The 13,241-nt window shown below is 32.3% G+C and overlaps 1 protein-coding gene and 1 non-coding gene across 3 annotated transcripts; both read right to left on the bottom strand.

The window, feature by feature from the left end:
• Window positions 1–476: 476 nt before the first annotated feature.
• On the bottom strand, window positions 477–3,322 carry LOC107892223 (solute carrier family 35 member F1). 2 transcript variants are annotated; one of them, XM_016817247.2, is made up of 11 exons: window positions 2,844–3,322; window positions 2,634–2,728; window positions 2,502–2,559; window positions 2,154–2,345; window positions 1,932–2,008; window positions 1,748–1,830; window positions 1,583–1,634; window positions 1,302–1,370; window positions 1,146–1,232; window positions 984–1,048; window positions 477–883 (listed from the first exon to the last, which is right to left on the bottom strand). In XM_016817247.2, the coding sequence occupies exons 1-11, from the start codon at window positions 2,977–2,979 to the stop codon at window positions 796–798; spliced, it is 1,002 nt and encodes a 333-aa protein (XP_016672736.1). In that variant the 5' UTR covers window positions 2,980–3,322; the 3' UTR covers window positions 477–795. The 2 variants fall into 2 exon arrangements, with proteins under 2 accessions (XP_016672736.1, XP_040947227.1); XM_041091293.1 differs by having other exon boundaries at window positions 2,154–2,249; window positions 2,844–3,225.
• A 7,058-nt stretch (window positions 3,323–10,380) lies between these two features.
• LOC121216691 (small nucleolar RNA R71) lies at window positions 10,381–10,487 on the bottom strand. The gene has a single exon (XR_005912871.1). It is a non-coding gene; the product is annotated as a small nucleolar RNA R71 (small nucleolar RNA).
• Between the last annotated feature and the right edge of the window lie 2,754 nt (window positions 10,488–13,241).

Here is a 13,241-nt window from a genome sequence, read left to right as displayed (position 1 = left end):
GACATAATCAATTTTATATTTTTAAATGAAAATTGATCTTAAAAAAAAAACCCTGAAAGACTCAAGGTTTAGCCATTTTAGAAAGTACAAACATAGACTGGGTTCTCTATAGCAATTATATAATGGACAGGAAAATCAAATCTTAACAAATTATGATCAATTCTCATCTCGAAACTTCAATTCAAAGCGAAAATATATGAAAGAAAACAAGGAAAGCTATATCCATGGCATGTTTTAAGCACAGCATCAAGCTTTAAGCCTTCATCTTCTTGGATGTTGACCCCCAAAAAAATGCAGTGGCAAATTATTTTGGTGTATTATGATTTTATAAAGAATATTGATGTTTTTTTTTTAAATTTAATTTTGTTATTATATGTTATTTATGTAAAGATTTAAAATTGAAAATTTACAGTTTAAAATTATTTTACTATTTTTATTAATTTTAATTATTGAACCAAAAAATAAAGATATATAAGTTTTTCTTTTAATTTTAATAAAATTTATCCAAAAATTAGCAAGAGAAGCAACAGAGGGCGGATTTTCGGTGGGGATATGATATTATGAGTCAGCAGGCGACAGGCCAAAAGAAAATGTTTCCATGGAGAACCATTGTAAGTTGAATAGTATTGGGACATATACCACTAAACACCATCTTGTTCCTCCCTAACCAAAGAAGTGGCCAGTTGATTACAATACCAACCACATTTGGTGGTAATTAGAAAGGAAAGAAATGGCATTTAACAAAAACACCTGCCTGCACGCGGTTGTTCCCATTGCTTTCTTTGGACATGAACCTCAACACTCGTCTCTTGATTCAGCATTTAGCTCTTGGTATTCAACACTCTGGCTTCCATCCTCAACCACTGTTGCAGGGACCTTTTCACTATTACAAAACCAACAATCACAGTTACTTACAAAACCAACAATCACAGTTACTTCATCTCTTATTTCCTATACAATGTTTTACAAGTCTGAAATCTTACGTTGTCGAATAGGTGACGAGTCCGATCACTACAACTCCAAATGCAACAAAATATAGCCAATCAACCTGCAATAATTATTTCAAAACAACCATTTTTCTTACCGTTCTTTTTTCACAAGGAAATCCATGCCATTTGCTCAATGATTAAACATGAAAATAGTACCTGCTGGCGATAGAAAAGGATGCGAACCACCACCGCCCACATATCAGACGTCAACAGCGACAGATTAAACATCGTGGCTCCACTCAACTGTGAGTAAAATACCTCTATTAATGCCCATTTAAACCTTTATATAGCCATTGATGAAAAGGAAGTCACCTTGAGAACAAAGGGCGTGATAGTGTAGAACATGAAACTTGAAAAGGTATATCCAGCAAAGCCTAGCATCTGAAAACAGAACCACAATAGAGAATGTAACTTGGCAAAGCAATAATCAAACACAATATATGAATGTTTTAATAAGGCTAAATACAGCATCATGAAACTTGTAATAGTGCTTAATTAGTTGTTTGTGAGCTGAATTCTTAAATTTGGCCTAAAAATGGAACTGATATATATTTCTACTGCATGGCATATTGCTATAAGAATAGATCACTTACTATATTTGTAGACCATGTTACAGATTCCAGGCTCTTTAGCTCAAATATGGATCTAAGCCAAAGGTTATGGATTCAAAACAATATATATATATAATTTCAATGCCACATTGCAGATTCAATTCAAAAGTCATAAATTAACCATATGCTACCAAGCATAAAGGATACAATTCGACACCGCTCACTAGCATCCCAAAAAGACCAATCATCGAAACCACTTCGATTCGGTCTTTCTTCTTAACACAAAATTCCTGCAATTTAGAAATGAAAAAGCAGATAGCTAAGACAAATAATCTTGAGATTGCCATTAGATACAGAACTAATGGGATAATAGTTCAATAGATTCACCAACCTCACCAACATTGCTCATGGCAAAGAAGAGAGTGCCAGCAATTACTAGTGCATCTCCAAGAATTGGTTTCGAACCACCTGCATGTGCAGAGAAACAAGTACTTCACTCCGGATAATTCGAACGACTTCCAGTAATGGCGTGCTGTTTACGAATTAAAACATCCATAAAGAAACAGAGTTCCATAACTATAAGAATATCTTCTGCATTAGACCAGAATGTTACCTCCACCGCCCACCCCTGCATCGGAGAGGAGCACTAGACCAAGGCCAAGTACACAAAGAGCAGCACCCCCTAGCTGCCATAGAGAATATCTAGTGCCTATGAAGAAATATGTGAGAAATATTGCCCATACGATGGTCCAGCAGTCCAACAGTGTCACACTCGTGATTGAGGAGAACTGGAAGGCTTTGTTAACTGCAAAAGAAAAAAAAAGGAAAAGGAATGGCTCTTTTGTCACGGTAATTTTTGCAGTAACATATCAGACATATTCCACTTTCCTTTTTCCCCCCAGTTAAGAACATGTTTTTGGGAGATCATGTTATGAGATATTAGTGACTACTACAGACTCACCAAGATAATTCCCTTGAACATCAACAAAGCCGAGGGCGAGATACCAATACCAAGGAATCTGCAAACAGAACAGGATTCAAGTATCAAGGAATCCTTTTGAATATAAGATTAGTGGAGTTGATAAGTGATTACCCTTAGCTTTTGACCCCTATAGAGCAAGATGCTACCATAAACCACAGCTAAAGCGAAGTAAGTGAAGGAAGTCTGAGTGATAGGCGCATCCACACCTAGACAAAAAGCCAACACACAGATGAGCAAACAAAGAATATAAAATTCCAAATTCATCTGAACCTTTTTCATAACCAGAAGCAAGTTAAGAGTAGAGGGTTAAGTTGAGCTTACCAAGACTGGCTATCAAAGAAGAAGTAAAGCTCATAAGTGCAAGAACGAAAGAAACAAGTTGGCCCAGAAAAAGCCTGAACAAATTCTTCAAAGTTACTCGAGTTTTGAACCAGTTGCCGACATTACTCCAGCTCATTTTTTGTTTGTCAAAAAAATCGTTTGATAAAAGTTGTTCTTCAAGGACACAGATCGTCAAAAAGGGAATTGGGTAACATTCATGTCAACATCAAAGGATTTTAAAGCTTTCTTCTGTTTTTTTCTTTTATTTAATTATTGTCAGGTTTTGTTAACAGAGATCTGCATCTAGGCATAGCTACCATTCCAGGGTCATTTCGTTCGTAGTTGGACTGTTGAGACCACGTTCCTAATAGCTTCCACACCTCACCCGACGGTTACCGTTGGCAGTTGAAAGTTATCATCTTTTTGCTCCCACGTGACACTCCCCACCGTGTCCGACATCTTTTCGGATCTCATTTAGCGTATGAAGTCATACTTGACGCCTTATTTTAATTATATAAGGATAGTTAATTTTCAATTTTGGTCCCTATAATTTGCTTAAATTTGAGATTTAATTTTTATACTTCAATTTTGAAATAATTTGGTACCTCAACTCTTATAATACCATTAGTTAGTTGAAATTCGTTATCCCAATTAAAATGTTGATGTTAATTCTTAAGATTTGTTAACATTGTTAATATTCTCTATTAGATTCAAATCCATTATGATGTCATTTTGTTACGTGCATGTCAAGTGAGCATTTTTGTTTAATTTTAATTGACCATACCTAAAAGTTTAACAAATGAATTTAACAACAAATAGACTTGCATTTTTAAACTGAAAAGCTTTAAATTTCTAACTCAAACAAATAAATATTTAATCCCACATTCAATAATGAATCCCACCAAAATAAGCACCAACACTACGATATACATGTCTACAAAATATAAGAAAATTGGTAATTGAATAAGGGTTTTGTGTGTGTGTGTGTGCGCGCGCGAGAGAGAGAGAGCTAATTGAAATTGTTTTCAAAGAATCGAACAAGTTTTTAAGTGTATAATGTTTTTTTATTTTATTATATATCTCCGGATTAAAATATGATGCTTCCTTAACTATTATTTGTGATTAATTCTTACTATCTTTATTTTTTATATTTTTTTATGTTAGTTTTATAATTTATGTTAAGTAAGTTCAGTTTTGGGGTTGCTTAATAGTGCAGCCACCTAAGGCTTAGGGTTAGAAGGGCCCAAAAAATATATTTGTTTAGCTTTTAATGTGGGAAAAATTTCAAACTAAAATAAATTAATTAAATGCCTAGGCTTTTTAATTTTTGCCATAAATGCTTCATCTCCTAAAGCCCTAACAATTTTTCAGCTTTTATTGTATTAAATTTTATAAAAAAAATTTAAAAGGAGTTCAATTTATTATTTCGCCTAAGGCCCAAAAATTTCAAGAATGGGCTTGATGTTAAGGATTCATGATTGTTTTCTCTAGTAATACCGTCTTTAATATTCAAATAATCATTCTCTTCTTGAGAATGCAATATGACTTACTATTGCACCCAATACATGATGGTTTTATTATCATTATTATGTTAACATGCAACATTAATATATAATATTTTTTTACTTATATGTCAAAAAAAGTCCTTAAGAAAATGTGAAAAATCAATTAAGCCCATGTATTAAAATTGCACTCAATTGAGCCTGTCATTAACTAAAATAATCAATTAAGCCCCTCCATTAATGATTTCCATCATTGACCACGTTGACTGTTAAAATAAATCGAAAGACCAATTAGATGTTGACACGCTGTAGCTTCTAGTTTAATCCAATTTTTTCCCACAAAAATGAGTAAAACTCACAAAAAAATAAGAAAAATATTAAAACTTAAAATCAATATAAACTTATAAAAAATTAAAAAAAGTAATAAAAACTTATAAATATTAAAATATATAAACTATAATAAATTATAAAAATTTTACAAAAGTAATAAAACATGTTTAAAATATTTAAAATTTTATTAAAAACATATAAAAATTCTTTAAAACCTATAAAAACCAGAAAAATATAAAAAAAATATTATAAATAATATAAATTATTAAATATTAAAAAATCATAAAAACTTGTAAAGATTATAAAAAATCTAATAAATTTTAATAAATTATTAAAAATATATAATTAATAAGATATATTTAAAATATTATAAAAACTTATAAAAATTCATAAATAATTATAAATAATATAAATATTCTAATAAATTATTAAAATATTAAAAAATTATATAGAAATAGTCATTTAAATCCTTAAAATCATAATGAACACATAACACCACACCAATCGTTGGATAATAGGAATAGTCATTAGATCGTTAAGGTCATTTTCATGTTGAACAATAAGTTCTCGATATTCCAAAAATAAAACAATAATTGAGAGGCCCTCTCCTTTTTATTGATAAACTATTACTTTTATTTTATAATTTTTATCTCCAAATTTTTAAGTACAATAGAGTATTTCAGACCTTGAAAAGTTGAAAATTGTTTGCTTAGTATTGTATGGTATAAAGTATTTTTGGTACAATTAGATACTATCAAATCAAAATTTCATTATCCAACTATTAGTATATGTCAATATGAAATACTCCGACCAAGATTTTCAGAACCAGACCGGTGGTTGAACTAATCAAGTCACGAATTTGACAATTCAACTGGTCCGTCCAGTTCAATTAAATAAAACTTTAAAAAAATAATTGGTTCAACTGTCTGGTTCCAGGTCAAGTGGTCTAATGGTTTTCTCTAGACCGACACCCTTGTTGATTTTACTCTAATCGATCCGACCAACTGATTAGGTCCAGTTCAAATTTTTATGATTCTTTTTATATTTTTTAATATTTTATATCAATTTTAATATTTTTTAAAATTTTTATGAATTTTTATAAGTTGTTAAGAAATTTTATAGGTTTAAATTTTTTTTGAATATTTTAAATATGTTTTTATTAATTTTATAAATTTTTATAATTTATTAGATTTATTATATTTATAATATTTTTATAAGTTTATATCAAATTTAATATTTTAAATATTTTATTTTTTAATATTTTTTTAATATTTTTCTAATTTTTAATATTTTTATAGAAAAAATATTAAATTCAACTAGAAGCTGCCATGTGTTACCATCTGCTTAGTCTGTCAATTTATTTTAACGGTCAACGTAGTCAATGATGGAAATCGTTAATGAAGGGGTTTAATAGTTTCTTTTTTTGGTTAAAGACAAGGGCTTAATTGAGTGCAAATTTAATACAGGAACTTAATTGATTTTGTCACATTTTCTTAAGGGCTTTTTTGACATATAATCCTAGTTTTTTTATAGTAAAATGTTGTTCTATCATTATAAACAACTACAGACAGGCCTACGCTAGATGCAAGAGAGGTTTTGCTCTACACTCCAAAAAAAATTAAGAAAATGTTTTACCTAATCAATCGATCATAAGTTAATACCAAATTTTCTAATGGAATATCGATATTTCTTATGGAAATCATTAGAAATTTTGGTGTACTAAAATTTTTCTTTTCCTGACCATGTGCGGGCACCAGTATTTTGTACCAAAATTTCTAATATTATACTGATATTGTTAGATATTTTGGCATATCAAAATTTCTAATCGATCCCAAAATTTTTAATGCGATATCAATATTTCTAATGAAAATCGTTACATATTTTAATATACCAAAATTTTCCTTCTCACGCTTGTATTTGGGGACCAATAGCTTGCCCCAAATTTTCTAACACTATACCAATATTTCTAACATGATGTAATATCTTATAGCCGACTCGATTTACCGATTCTGAATTTAGGATGTTACTAAACTTCAACACTTAATAAAAATTTTAAGATGGGCAAGATTTACTGAACGTGTTGCTTTACTATTTAATTTTTATTATTAGTCAAAGATTCTAAAGATAAACGCTTGTTCGATTACAACCGATTCTTAATAATAGTGTAAGACAATATCACTTAAAACTAAAAAAAAACTCAATAGTGCGTATAGTTCTATTTGTCATTTAAAAACATATTTTCAAAGTGTCCCTTTGTATGCATAATATCGCTCTGCGATCATCCACATTGGCTCATTCCTGGCTTGGTACCCACTGACAAATTGGTTCAAACTTAAAAACCTACATTTCAAAATAATATACATAAGTTCAATGGAACTTAGTGAATCTCCACTAATTTTACCTGTAAATGATGATGTCGGATTCCTCGACTTAAAAATTCTGGACTTCCTTTCAGAATTTGGAGAATATGTTTTTGATGCTTAGCGGATAAAAATACGTCTGCCTCTACTTTTGAACACCCTATAGACGATCCATCTAACTGGTGGATTACAACTTCGCCCTATAGTCTGAATCCTATTTCACTATCCCATTGAATATAGCAGTTGAATTCATTCCCCAAGGTTTTATTCCTATGGGTACTACTTTTTAACTGTCTCTCTTAATGACTCTGGTGGTCATCAACACAATTCACACCAAACCTTCCAGTTAACCCAGACAAGCATATTTACTCGGATGAATGTAGGGTTTTGATCACCCAATAGAATTCCATATAACTTGATACATAACGTGAGGATTCCCAAGTTTAGCAGACTCTTACATCACCGTTCCTTCAGATACAACAAGCTTACCTTCTTGGTGGATTACTAAAGTGGATTTCTCAATTGGATACAATACTAAGAACTCTTTCAAAATCTAAATCCAATACATGCCCCGATTACACAATAAAGGCGACCTAACCACTCACCATTTAGGCTTTATAGAATTTTTCATATAGACTTTCCAAATAATATGCCATAATGGCTTTTCATGAGATTAGCCACAAAAGCTTTCCAAATAATTCGTATTTATGTCCCAACAGACCATCTTTGTGGATTCCATGGGGCTTCTCCTATACGGTCTAATACCTTTACACCTTTTTGGCCTATTATCATATGATGTCATGGCCGTGGACTTTCTACAAGTTTATTCAGTGACCTGCTAGTCTAGTTAGCATTATAGTTGCCCTACCGAAGGCTACACAATAAATCTTCATTTTCACAGTGATCTACCTATCCGGTCAACAATATACCTGCCCTACTGGAGGCTACACAAACGGATCTCTTTCTCACCTTTTTACATAACTCAGATTTGTTAGGCACTGGAATCATATAATAAGAAAGTATTAGGCAATAACCACACACATGCTAGCAACATCTTATATCACACACTTTGTATCATGCCGCACATTATTTACCTCATTTACTTATTTGTAGATATCTTCTCTTTTATAATCATAACATAAAAAGCTGTAAGACTTACTAGAAGGAAAAATCATCTACTCATTAACGAGATCCTATTGATAACTCTTGAAAAGAGTTATATTTAAGGCCTTTAAATAGAATTAATTGGTTGTAATTAAGTGAATACATTTGCATTTTAGGATATTTTTAGAACATTGCATAAAAAAGCTTGGATTGTGATATAATGGTCATTATTTATTACTTTTATCACTTGGGGAGGAAATGTGTGGTTTTGTGTGAATAAAGGTGTAAGAAGAGCAAGAAGATGAAGAGGGAAAATAAAGAAAGTGAAATAATTGTCGTGGCAAATGGTGAAATTGATTGCCAACAGATTTGCCATGGTAATTTTGAGAAAATGACTCAACATTTTATCCACGTCATTCTCAGCCAGCTGTGTATGTACCAGAAAATCTAACCTGAAAAGAGGAATGAAAAGGGAATCTGAGGTGGGATGGATCTACCCAATAAAAAAATAGAGATAATAAGAAGAAAGAGAGGAGAATTTGTGTGAAAAAGAGATTGGTGACAACAATCCTCTCTATGCACAGAGAAAAACTCCATTGGAGAATTTTAGAGAAAGAAATGGTAGTAGCTACAGAGAGCAGAATACAAACGTAAAGAAGGAGAAGAGACATCTATCTTGGATTCACATACGATCGAAAGATAAAAGAGAAGTTAGAGTGTGGCGAGAAATCCTGCAGTTCTGCCTTTAGTTTTCCTAATTTCTATGAGTCAAACTTCTTTAAATGTTGATGAATTATTTAAATTTGGTGTTTACCTTTTCACCCATGAACTAATTTTTTTCTGGGTTGGAGTTATTTGGGTGGATGTTTATCATCTTTGATGCTCATAATTTGAGATTGTCTATATCATTGTTTCATTCGATTTATGCCTATTTTAAATACATGCATACAAGCTCTAGACATAGTTGATTGTATGTTGTGTTCATAGATGTATTTTTAATTCTGAAAAGGTTAAATATATCGGATTTAGAATTGTTTGATGCAAGCGAATATTCAAAATAATATTCGTAGCACTCTAGACATAGATGTTGCGAGTTGTGCGGAGAAGAACGTCTATTGCAGTTATTAATCCACAATTCTGTAGACATGTAGTTTCTTAGATTTTTAGCTTAAAATCTAGCTCTTGAAAGAGGCAGGTTATAGTAGTAACTCTCTAAGCAGTTGATTAGACAATATTTTGCCATGACATTATTTGATATGAGCATTTCACCTGAATAATTCTAGCCCTTTTCATTCAACAATAGAATTACTCTTGTTTTTCTCTGTAATTTGACACTACATTTTATTTTCCATATCAATTCTCTATTTTTAGCATTAAATTGCATTAATTCATTATACCAACATCTTATTCAATTTAAGAGTATTTCTTACTATTTAGTATAGTTAATAGGATTATAATAATTTAATCAATCTCTTACCAATTTTCGATCCCTGTGGAGATACTTACTTATCACTTTATTACTTGAATGACGTGTACACTTGCACAATTACATTAGTTATTTACACGCAACAAGTTTTTGGCGCCGTTGCCGGGGATTGACAGCATTGGTGAAAAGTTAATTGTTTATTATTCTTGTTATTTTGTTAGAACAGTTAGTTAGTATTTTATTTGATTTTTCAGTTTTTTACTAGTGCATGAGAAAAAGTATTCAAGAGGATACAAAATATTATTTTGATCCTGAGATTGAAAGGACATTAAGGAAAAGAAGGAAAGTATTAAGAGAAATGGAGAGTATTATAAATGATCCAATCAGAGAAGATCAGGTACTCCAAAATGAAAGAAATGTTGATATTCCTCGAATCTTAAATGACAGAGATAGACCCATCAGAGAACATGAAGTGCCTACTTTGGGTGATCTAAGTCCAGGAATTGTTAGGCCACATATTCAAGCTTAATACTTTGAATTAAAACCAGTAATGTTTCAGATGCTGCAGACAGCTGCAGTTTAGTGGTTTACCAACTGAAGATCTCAGATTGCACTTTAGACTTTTTCTTGAATTCTGTGACTCATTCAGGTAGTAGAGTGTTCCTGAAAATGCCTTTAGTTTAAAATTATTCTCTTATTCATTACAAGATCGTGCTAGATCATGGTTGAATGCATTACCATCAGGTACAGAGGCATATTGGCATGAACTGTATCAGAGATTTTTGCTTAGGTACAATCCTCACAACATGAATACCAAGCTAAGAAATGACATTACATCATTCAGGCAATCTGAAGATGAGACATTATACGAAGCATGGGAGCGTTTCAAGGAATTAATTAGAAAATTCCCAATGCATGGTTTTCAGTATTGGACACAAATAAAAATGTTCTACAATGGATTAAATGCTCATACGCGAATGGTGGTAGACGCATCTGCTAATGGGACATTGCTCGACAAATCCTACAATGAAGCAAACGAAATTCTAAAACGAATAGAAAATAATGATTATCAGTATACCACTACCAGAGTTGGTAATGGTAGAAGAGTTGCTGGAGCAACGGAACTTAATGCGATTACATCATTAATAACTTAGGTATCATCTCTAATGAATATGATTAAAACTCTAAAAAGACTCTCTACAATGCAGGAGATGAAGGTTGCAGAACTAGCATGTGTATACTGTGAAAAAGATCATGTTTTCTTTTTATTAATGCCCATCCAATCCAGCCTTTGCGTATTACATGGGAAATTTTAATCGTAGCAACAATAATCCTACTCCAACACCTACAATCCAGAGTGGAAGCAACATCGAAGTTTCAGCTGGAGTAATGAGGGAATGGGAAATGCCAGCACTGTTAATAGACAGAATGCGGCTGGTGTACCACCTGGACACAGTCAACCAATGTCGTGGCAAAATGTGCAACAAAGTTCGTCATCTTCAACATCAGCTATGGAAGCTTTAGTAAAAGAGTATATGGCTAAGAATGATGCAATTATTCAGAGCCGGACAGCTTCCTTAAGAGCTCTAGAGAATCAAGTGGGACAAATTGCCACTGCATTAAACTCCAAACAATAAGGAGTATTGCTTAGTGACGTAGAAAGTTCTAGATCTGAAGGAAAAGAACAACGTAAAGCCATAACACTCCAGAGTGGCACTCAACTACCAAGAGTCTTGTCTGAGGAGGAAAGCTCTGAAGTTCCTGGAAGCACAACTTTTGAACCAAAAGTGGAACAAACTACAAAAGATAAGAGTAGACAAAAGCATACAGAAGCAAATTCATCTTTTTGAGCCAATACAAATACCATAGAAAGCCACTTCCACCTTTTTCCCAGTGTTTCCAAAATTCGAAAAAGGATGCTCAATTCAAGAAATTTTTTACGGTCTTGAAGCAATTACACATCAATATACCTTTGGTGGAAGCATTAGAACAAATGCCTAACTATGTGAAATTCATGAAAGATATCCTATCCAAGAAGAGAAGGTTAGGAGAGTTCAAAACGGTTGCACTTACTAAAAGGTGCATAGCAGTGCTGAAGAACAAACTGCCACCAAAATTAAAAGATCTAGGGAGTTTCACTATACCTTGTTCGATTGGAAACCATTATGTAGGCAAAGAATTATGTGATTTAGGTGCAAGTATCAATCTAATACCTATGTTTGCTTTTAGGAAACTTGGGATAGGGAAGACAAGACCTACTACAGTCACACTACAACTAGCTGATAAATCATATATCCATCCAGAAGGTAAAATTGAAGATGTACTGGTAAGAGTTGACAAGTTCATCTTTCCAACAAATTTTATTATTTTGAAATGTGAAGTAGATAAAGAGATACATATAAAACTTAGACGACATTTCTTAGTAACTGGTAGAAAATTGATTAATGTACAGAAAGGTGAGTTAACCATGAGAATTAATGATCAACAGTTGACTGTTAATGTGTTTGATGATTTAAAGTGTGTAGACCTAGATGAAGAATGTCATGTTGTAGAATTTGTTGACATTGTAATTTAGGAAGAATTTGCAAGACATATGCACAATAATTCTGATGCAGACTCTGTCAAATTAAATAAAACAGATTAGACTAAAGAACTGATGGAAACTCAGCAATTTGAAAATGGATGCAGGAGCTTTGAATCATTAGATTTATCAAGTTTCTTTTTCAACCCTCCTCTCTTATCAATAGAAGATCTATCGGTGCTGAATTTGAAGCCATTACCAGTGCATTTCAAGTATGCTTATTTGGGAGAAAACGATACACTGCCTGTAGTTATTTTTACCAAGCTTACTACAGACTAGGCGATGCAATTAGTTGAGGTTTTAAAGAAATCCAAAAAAGCTTTAGAATGGCCAATTGTGGATATCAAAGGAATTAGCCCAGCAATCTATATGTACAAAATAATACTTAAAAATGGCCATGGCAAATCTATTGAACAACAAATGAGTTTGAATCCTATCATAAAGGAAGTAGTTAAAAAAGAGATTATCAAATGGTTGAATGCCGAGATTATATACCCAATTTCTTATAACTCTTGGGTAAGCCATGTTTAGTGTGTACCCAAGAAAGAAGGAGTCACAGTAGTCATCAATGATAACAACGAACTCATTCCCACACATACTGTCATAAGTTGGAGAGTTTGTATGGATTATTGAAATCTCAACAAAGCAACGAAGAAGGACCATTTCCATTTGCCTTTTATAGATCAGATGTTGGACAGACTAGCAGGGAAAGCCTTCTACTATTTTTTAGATGGCTACTCAAGGCACAACCAAATTGTCAAATCTCTCACTGATCAAGAAAAAACTACATTCACCTGTCCTTATGGAACATTTATTTTCAGAAGAATGTCATTTAGGTTATGTAATGCCAGACAACATTCCAATGTTGCATGAAGGCAATATTTTTCGACATGGTGGAGAAATTCCTTGAAATATTCATGGATGATTTCTTGGTGTTTGGCAACACTTTTGAAGATTGCTTAAAGAATTTGAAGTCAGTACTTTGCCAATGTCAAGAAACAAATCTAGTGTTGAATTAGGAAAAATGCCACTTCATGGTTTGTAAAGGCATTGTTTTCGACCACAATTTTACAGCAAGAAATTGCCATCGACAAA

Source organism: Gossypium hirsutum, chromosome D04 (genome assembly GCF_007990345.1).
Source record: "Gossypium hirsutum isolate 1008001.06 chromosome D04, Gossypium_hirsutum_v2.1, whole genome shotgun sequence".
Classification (NCBI taxonomy): domain Eukaryota; kingdom Viridiplantae; phylum Streptophyta; class Magnoliopsida; order Malvales; family Malvaceae; genus Gossypium; species Gossypium hirsutum.
The sequence above is the reverse complement of the archived record's forward strand: the minus strand, read 5'-3'. Positions and strand labels throughout refer to the sequence as shown.